At 37.2% G+C, this 11,030-nt stretch overlaps 2 protein-coding genes across 3 annotated transcripts in view; one reads left to right on the forward strand and one right to left on the reverse strand.

The window, feature by feature from the left end:
- LOC107582301 (activin receptor type-2A-like) overlaps positions 1 to 7,592 on the forward strand; it is a 23,394-nt gene extending 15,802 nt beyond the window's left edge. For both annotated transcript variants that reach the window (XM_016268067.1, XM_016268068.1), the window contains 7 exons: positions 401 to 544; positions 1,542 to 1,685; positions 3,279 to 3,424; positions 4,349 to 4,463; positions 4,566 to 4,704; positions 4,784 to 4,914; positions 6,535 to 7,592. In XM_016268067.1, coding sequence (XP_016123553.1) covers positions 401 to 544; positions 1,542 to 1,685; positions 3,279 to 3,424; positions 4,349 to 4,463; positions 4,566 to 4,704; positions 4,784 to 4,914; positions 6,535 to 6,729 — 1,014 coding nt within the window. In that variant the 3' untranslated portion in view covers positions 6,730 to 7,592. The remainder of the gene's footprint in view (positions 1 to 400; positions 545 to 1,541; positions 1,686 to 3,278; positions 3,425 to 4,348; positions 4,464 to 4,565; positions 4,705 to 4,783; positions 4,915 to 6,534) is intronic.
- Positions 7,593 to 7,949: 357 nt separating this feature from the next.
- LOC107582302 (GTPase IMAP family member 2-like) overlaps positions 7,950 to 11,030 on the reverse strand; it is an 8,790-nt gene continuing 5,709 nt past the window's right edge. The window contains exon 3 of the mRNA XM_016268069.1: positions 7,950 to 8,329. Coding sequence (XP_016123555.1) covers positions 8,225 to 8,329 — 105 coding nt within the window. The 3' untranslated portion in view covers positions 7,950 to 8,224. The remainder of the gene's footprint in view (positions 8,330 to 11,030) is intronic.

An 11,030-nucleotide genomic window follows, 5' to 3' on the forward strand; every position in this document is an offset into this window, starting at 1 on the left:
GTGAGTGCGTGTGTGGTTGTGTGTGTGTGTGTGTGTGTGGGCGCGTGTTTGTGTGCGTGTGTGTGTGTGTGTGTGTGTGTGTGCGCGTGTTGATGTGCGTGTGTTGTTGATGTGCGTGTGTGTGTGTGTGTGTGTGTGTGTGTGTGTGTGTGCGCGTGTTGATGTGCGTGTGTTGATGTGCGTGTGTGTGTGTGTGTGTGTGTGTGTGTGTGTGTGTGTGCGCGTGTTGATGTGCGTGTGTTGGTGTGCGTGTGTGTGTGTGTGTGTGTGTGTGTGTGTGTGTGTGTGCGCGTGTTGATGTGCGTGTGTTGATGTGCGTGTGTGTGTGTGTGTGTGTGTGTGTGTGTGTTGATGTGTGTGAGTGAATCATGTGTTCAGTGGGTTGTGTTTGTGTCTGCAGGACCCGGGTCTGACGCCTCCGTCACCGTTGTTGGGTCAGAAGCCGCTGCAGCTGCTGGAGCTGAAGGCTCGCGGACGCTTCGGCTGCGTCTGGAAAGCTCAGCTGCTCAACGAACACGTGGCTGTCAAAATCTTCCCTGTGCAGGTATCTGACACATTTCATCTCATTACTGTTTGTGCATTTTTGCCTCTTCAGCCTCAGCATAAAAGACCAATACATACTGCTGCCATAAAGTAACTCAATACAGTGGTTTATTATTGTGCTCTAAATCTCTGCATTGATATACTTAAAAAATCATGGTTAGTGTTTGTTATAAACCTCTAACCCAGAATATTAAGCTTCTGCCATTAATTCAGCTTGAAAATACATTTCACTGTACTGTAATTTAAAATGTTACAAAACTCTACAATCTCAAAAATGATTGAATGAATCATAATCTACACCTTTGTACAGTTTTTTTATTCCCTAGAGGTCCATCTATGTTAGTCATGGTTTCTTGCATCAAAAAGTCATAATGTAGTTTTTTACAGTTCAAAATGCATACAATGAAAAAAATGTACAGTGTAGTTTTAGTCGTTGCTTTTGTAAACTGTTGTTTAAATGTTTATAAAATTCACATTGGTAAAGTGATGCAATGTTCAGCATTCAACAGCGATAAAGTCATTGTAATATTTACATACTGAATTGCAACTTTTGCACCTATTTACATGGCAAACACTGGAAATGTAAATCTAGTTGCTTTTATAAAACAACAGCAACAGCAGTGATAAAGCACCCCAATGTTCAACAAATAATTAATAACAATAGTCATAACAAAGCACCTATCCTTCAAGTAATATAGTTCATCAGTCTGTTTACACCTCAGCACATGAATACAGAAATCAACTAATGCACCTATACTGTATATACAGTGGTGCCAAAATGTACTTGGACACTTAAGTCACACTTAAAAATGCCTGAATTGTAAATAAAACAAAGATTATTGGATGTTTTACAAGAAAATACAACTTAAGTCTTTCTACTTCAAAATGTCATGTTTAAAAAAATATTGATGTGCATCAGAATTATTTGTAAATGGACAAACTTACAAAGACTTTGAATGTTGTTGATTTTGCATGTGTTTGTCTGTGATCTCTCTCAGAATAAACAGTCATGGCAGAGTGAATATGAGATTTATAGCTTGAGCGGAATGAAACATGAAAATATCCTTCACTTCATCGGAGCGGAAAAACGAGGAAATGGAGTCGATATCGAGCTCTGGCTCATCACAGCTTACCATGAGAAGGTGTAAACACACACACACACACACACACTTACTCATACACACACACACACACACACACACACACACACACACACTCACACTTACTCATACACTCACACACACACACACACACACACTCACACTTACTCATACACTCACACACACACACACACACACACTCACACTTACTCATACACTCACACACACACACACACACACACTCACACTTACTCATACACTCACACACACACACACACACACACTCACACTTACTCATACACTCACACACACACACACACACACACTCACACTTACTCATACACTCACACACACACACACACACACACTCACACTTACTCATACACTCACACACACACACACACACACACTCACACTTACTCATACACTCACACACACACACACACACACACTCACACTTACTCATACACTCACACACACACACACACACACACTCACACTTACTCATACACTCACACACACACACACACACACACTCACACTTACTCATACACTCACACACACACACACACACACACTCACACTTACTCATACACTCACACACACACACACACACACACTCACACTTACTCATACACTCACACACACACACACACACACACTCACACTTACTCATACACTCACACACACACACACACACACACTCACACTTACTCATACACTCACACACACACACACACACACACTCACACTTACTCATACACTCACACACACACACACACACACACTCACACTTACTCATACACTCACACACACACACACACACACACTCACACTTACTCATACACTCACACACACACACACACACACACTCACACTTACTCATACACTCACACACACACACACACACACACTCACACTTACTCATACACTCACACACACACACACACACACACTCACACTTACTCATACACTCACACACACACACACACACACACTCACACTTACTCATACACTCACACACACACACACACACACACTCACACTTACTCATACACTCACACACACACACACACACACACTCACACTTACTCATACACTCACACACACACACACACACACACTCACACTTACTCATACACTCACACACACACACACACACACACTCACACTTACTCATACACTCACACACACACACACACACACACTCACACTTACTCATACACTCACACACACACACACACACACACTCACACTTACTCATACACTCACACACACACACACACACACACTCACACTTACTCATACACTCACACACACACACACACACACACTCACACTTACTCATACACTCACACACACACACACACACACACTCACACTCACACTCACACACACACACACTCACACTCACACACACACTCACACACACACACACACAGGTACAGAAGTGTTTGTCATCGGCTTTATTCAGAATATGCATAAGGTTCACTACAGTCAATGTAAAATCCTGAATATTTACAAAATATGTAATATGCGGCGGTAAATGTTTGAAACAGTATTATGGTAAATTATTGTCACATGACCTCACTGTGTCACATGTTTGATATCATCTGCATGTGTGTTTGTTCTCAGGGCTCGCTGACAGATTTCCTGAAGGCGAATGTTGTGTCGTGGAATGAGTTGTGTCTGATAGCGCAGACGTTTGTGCGCGGTTTGGCGTATTTACACGAGGACATCCCCAACCTGAAGGACGGACACAAGCCTGCCATTGCACACAGGTACAAAATGTCTTTTAGATGCAAAGGACCCTCAAATTTCCTTGTGTGAGGGACCCCCATCCTAAAATTAACAGCCATCTATATAGTTTCTTGTAAAAAGACCCAGTTTATACTGTAAAAAAATGTATAATAAAAATTGCATAATAAAATGTGTACAGTTTCTTTGGAAAATATTGTTTAATTTTTTTTTCTACTCATTACAGTAATTTACTGTTAGATTTGTTTGGGGTATTTATTTATTTTTATTCTTTGTTTATTTATTGATGTATTTTTCTAGCACATTGATTTTTTTTTTTTTTTAAAAAAATGTATAATAAAAATTGCATAATAAAATGTGTACAGTTTCTTTGGAAAATATTGTTTAATTTTTTTTTCTACTCATTACAGTAATTTACTGTTAGATTTGTTTGGGGTATTTATTTATTTTTATACTTTGTTTATTTATTGATGTATTTTTCTAGCACATTGATTTTTTTTTTTTTTATGTTAAATGTTTTTTATTTATTTATATACTTATTTTTTATTTTAATAAATAAAATATATTTATTTAATTATTAATAATGAATTAATTAATTAATAATTTGATTAATTAATTTATTTATTTATTTTTATTATTATTAATTAATTTTTGTTGTGAGGGCCCCTCATCCTAAAATTTTATTTAGTTTCTCTTGTATAAAGATCCAATTTATATGGTTTGGAAAATATTTAGTTTCAGTTAAGTTACATTATTATTATTATCATCATAAATGTTTTTTTCTCTACTCATTATCGTAATGTACATTTAGGTGTATTATTTTTATATATATATTCTTTATTTTTACACCATTTTTCTCTAAACTTTTTCACAAACCCAGTCCCTACTTTGAAACCTACTTTGTAACTTAACCTCTCTCTCTCTCTCTCTCTCTCTCTCTCTCTCAGAGATATCAAGAGTAAGAATGTGTTAGTGAAGCGTGATTTAACAGCATGTATTGCTGACTTTGGCCTGGCACTGAAGTTTGAAGCAGGGAAATCTACAGGTGACACACACGGACAGGTATGATTTTTGCATGTGCTCCAAACTTCACTGACCAGTGCTTAACTGTGACAGATTTCAAGTGCTAATTATTCATTGCTGAGGTTTTATTGTTGTGTGAAGGTGGGAACGCGGCGTTACATGGCTCCGGAGGTGCTGGAGGGAGCGATCAGTTTCCAGCGCGACGCGTTTCTGAGGATCGACATGTACGCCGCGGGTCTGGTGCTGTGGGAACTGGCCTCTCGCTGCACAGCAGCCGACGGTAACAAACACCCATTCACTCACACTCAGGTGAAGTCATGGGATAAACCGGGACTGATCCGTGTGTGTGTGTGTCTCAGGGCCCGTGGATGAGTTCTGTCTGCCGTTTGAGGAGGAGGCAGGTCTTCATCCGTCTCTGGAGGACATGCAGGACGTCGTTGTGCATAAGAAGCTACGGCCGATATTCAGAGAGCACTGGCTAAAACATACGGTACTACACACACACACAATCCACATTATATTTTCTATATTTTCACAAACATTCTGCATTTTAACATTTTTAAGTGAACATGAACTCATTTAACCCTATATATACTCTTCAATTCATGTTCATCATCAGTGATGTTTATTGAAAAGAAAATTAAAGTCTTAATCTTTCATCATGATGTAAAAAGTTCGGACACATCTGAAATAACTTTCATATAGAGACACTTTTTATTATCTCATCGATGCTTTGTGTCAGATAATACAGATTAATACAAATATTACCTGTCTGACCATAGTGACTATAAAACCTAAAGTTTTTCAAATGTATTTGTCAGCAAAGTTCTGAATAAATATAAAAGTAACACATGAGTGTTAGTAATATTTTGTTTATAAATAGTAGTCTTTTATTTCTATTTAGCTTTTATTTCTATTAATTTTAGTACTTTTTACATACAAATTCTTAACTGAAAATGTTACCTAAATTAAAACGTTTTTAACCTAATATTTCTATTTTATTTCAGCTTTATTTTAAATAACAGTTTTCAACAGTAACAACACTGACACATTAGGAAAAAATAGTGCTTGTTAGTCATGGATTTTGAGAAATATAAAGCCAAGGTTATCTTCTAAAGTTTTTCAAATGTATTTGTCAGCAAAGTTCTGAATAAATATAAAAGTAACACATGAGTGTTAGTAATATTTTGTTTATAAATAGTAGTCTTTTATTTCTATTTAGCTTTTATTTCTATTAATTTTAGTACTTTTTACATACAAATTCTTAACTGAAAATGTTACCTAAATTAAAACGTTTTTAACCTAATATTTCTATTTTATTTCAGCTTTATTTTAAATAACAGTTTTCAACAGTAACAACACTGACACATTAGGAAAAAGTAGTGCTTGTTAGTCATGGATTTTGAGAAATATAAAGCCAAGGTTATCTTGAATAAATGTGACCCTGCAGCACAAAAGCAGTGTTGAGTCGCTGGGGTATATTTGTAGCAATAGCCAACAATACATTGTATGGGTCACAATTATACATTTTTCTTTTATGCCAAAAACATGAGGATATTAAGTAAAGATCATGTTCCATGAAGATATTTTGTAAATGTCCTACCGTAAATATATCAAAACTTAATGTTTGATCAGTAATATGCATTGCTAAGAACTTCATTTGGACAACTTTAAAGATGATTTTCTCAACATTTAGATTTTTTTGCACCCTCAGATTCCAGATTTTCAAATAGTTGTATCTCAGCCAAATATTGTCCTATCCTAACAAACCATACATCAATGGAAAGATATTTATTCGGCTTTCAGATGATGCATAAATCTCCATTTCAAAAAATTGACACTTAAGACTGGTTTTGTGGTCCAGGGTCACATATAAGAATACATCCAAATTTCAGATTCCATATTTCCAGATGACTAATTTTTAAGCTAATTAGTGATTTGGTCATGTGACCCTTTGTACTGTTGATCAGATTTTCTTACTTAAAGCTCAAGATGCTTGAAGATGCATGATGTTCAAGTTTAGTTCATGTAGCTTCAGAAAAAGAGGCACACACCACATGGACAGCTCTCAAACTTTTATTTTTTATTTTGTAAATCTGTATATCTGTAGGGCCTGGCGATGCTCTTTGAGACCATAGAGGAGTGCTGGGACCACGAGGCCGAGGCGCGTCTGTCTGCGGGATGCGTGGAGGAGCGCATCATCTCAATGCAGCGCAACACCAACCTCATCGCCCCCGACGACATCCTCTCCGTCGTCACCATGGTTACCAACCTGGACTTCCCCCCTAAAGAATCCAGCCTATGATGCCGTTCTCTCAGCCAATCAGCACACAGCGTGTGCGAAAGAAAACCGGACTACGAATGACTCGAGCGAAACGAGCGGGGGAATAATTCAACGACTCGCACTTACACACGGAGGAACTCAAGAGATCAAACACACACGGACGTCTCTGTTTGCACCAAAACCTCTTTTATGCATTAAGGAAAGACTTTTGTGTTTTATATGAACAGCAGCTCGTACGATTTTAGTATAAAAAGGGCGAAACTCTGGACTGCGTTTGCTGTTCGTTTCTGCGAATCATAACAGTCATGCCAATACAAGACACTTCTGAATGTCTGCCGAATCACACACGGATCTATGAGAAATTATGCTGAAATAACCATAAACCTCCCTAAACAGGTATACCTCATTTTGATTTCTCGTGCTTTTTTCTGAACAGCTGCTACGGAGGCGAGACGAGTAGCTGTAACACACGCTAGCGTTTCTGCCGTTCGCGTTTCTGCTTCATTTCATCGCAGTCTTTCTAAAGGGGTCGTTTCATGAGGAATCAACGCTCGCTTCACTAAATCACAGAAACCAGGGTCCAATATTAGCGTCTGCCAATGCTGGATCAATTCGGACAGTTTACCACTCATGCAACTGTATTCTTGCAACACAATTTTCCAAAATAGTGACACATCATATGCAAAATGAGCCTCCATATTCATCAAACTGCACCTGAGACGTTGGGTTTTTGTTCATATTTATCTTTTGGTGGCTTTATACGAGTTATAATCCAGCAAGTCATTTTGACCCTACACTGCAAAAACGACTCGTTCTCTACATCAACTTTCTGATGTGAACTAGATTAACGTCAGTGCATTAACATGTTAACAGCGATTCAGAAACTATAGAAGCTTGAACATTTTTAAAAAGGTAATTGCAACTTTTTATCTCACAATATGGATTTATATTTATGTATTAGAATTCAGACTTTTTATTTTGCAATTCAGAGAAGAAAGTCAGACGTGATATAAACGGAGAATTCTGAGGTTTTCTTGCAGTTCCGAGTTAAACCTTGCATTTCTGAGCTTATAGCTCACAATTTTTGCTTTTTTCTCACAGTTCTGTTTTTTGTTTCAGACATGAATTCCAGAATAATTTGCAATTACAAGTTTATATCTCGCAATTCTGGAAAAAAAAGCCTGATATTGTGAGAGATAAACTCGGAATTGAAAGGGTAAATAAAAACTATTTATCTTTTGGTGGCTTTATACGAGTTATAATCCAGCAAGTCATTTTGACCCTACACTGCAAAAACGACTCGTTCTCTACATCAACTTTCTGATGTGAACTAGATTAACGTCAGTGCATTAACATGTTAACAGCGATTGAGAAACTTGGGCCGCCGAGTCTCGATGTCCAACTATAGAAGCTTGAAAATTTTTAAAAAGGTAATTGCAACTTTTTATCTCACAATATGGATTTATATTTACGTATTAGAATTCAGACTTTTTATTTTGCAATTCAGAGAAGAAAGTCAGACGTGATCTAAACTGAGAATTCTGAGGTTTTCTTGCCGTTCCGAGTTAAACCTTGCATTTCTGAGCTTATAGCTCACAATTTTTGCTTTTTTCTCACAGTTCTGTTTTTTGTTTCAGCCATGAATTCCAGAATAATTTGCAATTACAAGTTTATATCTCGCAATTCTGGAAAAAAAAGCCTGATATTGTGAGAGATAAACTCGGAATTGAAAGGGTAAATAAAAACAGAATTATCAGCTTATATCTCACAATTCTGACTTTTTTTCCTCAGAAGTTTCTTTAGACTCGTGAGAAAAAAAGTCAGACTTGCGAGATATAAAATCAGCCACAATCAGCTTTATTTTTATCCCGTGTCTGACACAAGCTTCCAAATCAAACCGTCTGAACACCAGCAGAAATAATCAAAGCAGAGAGTGTGAACGCTTGTGCTGTTAGAAACAACATCTCTGATCATTTCAGTCTGATCTGAACCATTTAAGATTGATTTATGAGTCACAATCTGATGCATCTTTACAAACAGGCTGTTGTTGAAGGATGGAACAGTTAAAAACTATATTGAACTGACAGCAAACACTCATTTAGCATGAAAAGACGTTGTTTGCAGGAGCAAAAATCCCTCATCTAACATTACGAGTTGACCTCGTGGGATAAATAAACGCTGAAAAAGCCCTTTTAATGACAGTGTTTTCACACAACAGCATCTTTCAGGGCGTAACGCCACATTCTCCTTCATCTCTGTCTCTTCATCTCTTTCTGAAGCACTACAGCAGTATTCAGGGACGCAGGTTTCTGCTCTTACAGCAATTATGCAACCAACATGCAGCAGAGATTGCAACTGTAGCGTACCGAGTCTAAACCGCTTCTATTTATTTCATTAATAATGTGACAAACTCTCAGTACTGTGAAAACAAACGCCGGTTATTATTGCCCTGAATGTGTTAGCAGACAAAGCAGGTGTTGGGTGAGAAATAAGTTTGTAAAAGACATTTCAGCTCAATCTGTAATTCCCCCGAACACACACATGTACAGCAAATGAATAATGTAAATATGATCGTTGGTTTTAAATTATTAGACTAGCATGATGTTGCTCTGTTCTTTTTGGTGTCACTAATCGAAAACAGTCGTTTATAAAGAAATTATACCAGAAGATTGTACTGCTGGGTATTTTATACAACTTTTATACAAACTCACTGATTATGCATGTGATTCTCTTCTTAAAAAGAAATATATTAAGACATTTTCTTTATACTCTTTTTTTTGTTTGTTAATGAATGCTGATGAGCTGATGAACTTATTTACAACAACTTTAAATCAGCATGAAATCATTTTTGACTATTATTTACTTTAATACATATTCTCGGGCCTGTGTTTATTCCACACATCAAATTGTCATCAAAAATTGTGTATGCCATTTCCTAAAAAACATTTTTAAAAATTATATATATATATATATATATATATATATATAAACTAGTTTAATGCCTTCTCAGTTGCTTAAATATTAAAAAATATATTCAAATATACAATTTATGTAACTCAAAAGGCATTAAAATAACCTAAAAATGCAAGATTGGTAATGGATGAAAATGTTTACTCATTGCTCAATATAAACCAACTTGTGATACAGACTTCATCGTGACTAAAATGGAAAGGTCTCCTGATAAAAATTACTCAAAATGTAATATTAATGACAAAAAAAATACAAGGTCGTTAAATTATATGTATAATAAAAGTATTTGAAAAGTATTGTTTAAAATAGTTTTTGATGAAGTTCACATCGTATGGAAGCACATTTCTGCCACGGGATAAAAAAAAAAAAGAATTGTGACCTCATAATTCTACCTTTTTTTTTTTTTTTTTTAGAATTGCGAGATATAAACTCAGAATTTTGAGAAAAAATGTCAGAATTGTGAGACAAAAAAGTTGCAGTTACCTTTTTAATTCTTTTATCCCGTGGCTGAAACAGGCTTCCATAATATTGTCGTCAACTACCCAAAATTGACTTTACAAATTGGAAATTCTGTTAACATTTTTATTGCAAAAAAAAAAAAAAACTATATACAATTTAAATGTGCAAACTGTACATATTTCAGCATGTGCAGTGTTCAGCCGAAGGCCCGAGAGGGCCCACTGTTTGACGTCTGTGGGGCATTGTGGGTACCTCTGCAGCGCCTCCATCACCTGACCGTGTTCCAGCATCAGCCGCATCAGCTGATACTCACGCTGAACTTTACACACACCAGAGTCCACAGGATGCTCAAATGCCTGAACACACACACACACACACAGATATACGCACACACACACGCACACACAGATACACACACACGCACACACAGACAAACACAGATACACGCACACACAGATACACACACACAGACACACACACACACAGATACACACACACGCACACACACACAGATACGCACACACAGACAAACACAGATACACGCACACACGCACACACAGATACACGCACACACAGATACACACACACGCACACACACAGATACACGCACACACAGACACACACAGATACACGCACACACACACAGACAAACACAGATACACGCACACACACACACAGACAAACACAGATACACGCACAAACAGATACACACATGCACACACAGATACACACATGCACACACAGACAAACAGATACACGCACACACAGATACACGCACACACAGACACACACACACATACACACAGATACACACACACGCACACACAGACAAACACAGATACACACACACACAGATACACGCACACACAGACACACACACAGATACACACACG

Source organism: Sinocyclocheilus grahami, unplaced genomic scaffold (assembly GCF_001515645.1).
Source record: "Sinocyclocheilus grahami isolate Dianchi unplaced genomic scaffold, SAMN03320097.WGS_v1.1 scaffold43.1, whole genome shotgun sequence".
Taxonomy (NCBI): domain Eukaryota; kingdom Metazoa; phylum Chordata; class Actinopteri; order Cypriniformes; family Cyprinidae; genus Sinocyclocheilus; species Sinocyclocheilus grahami.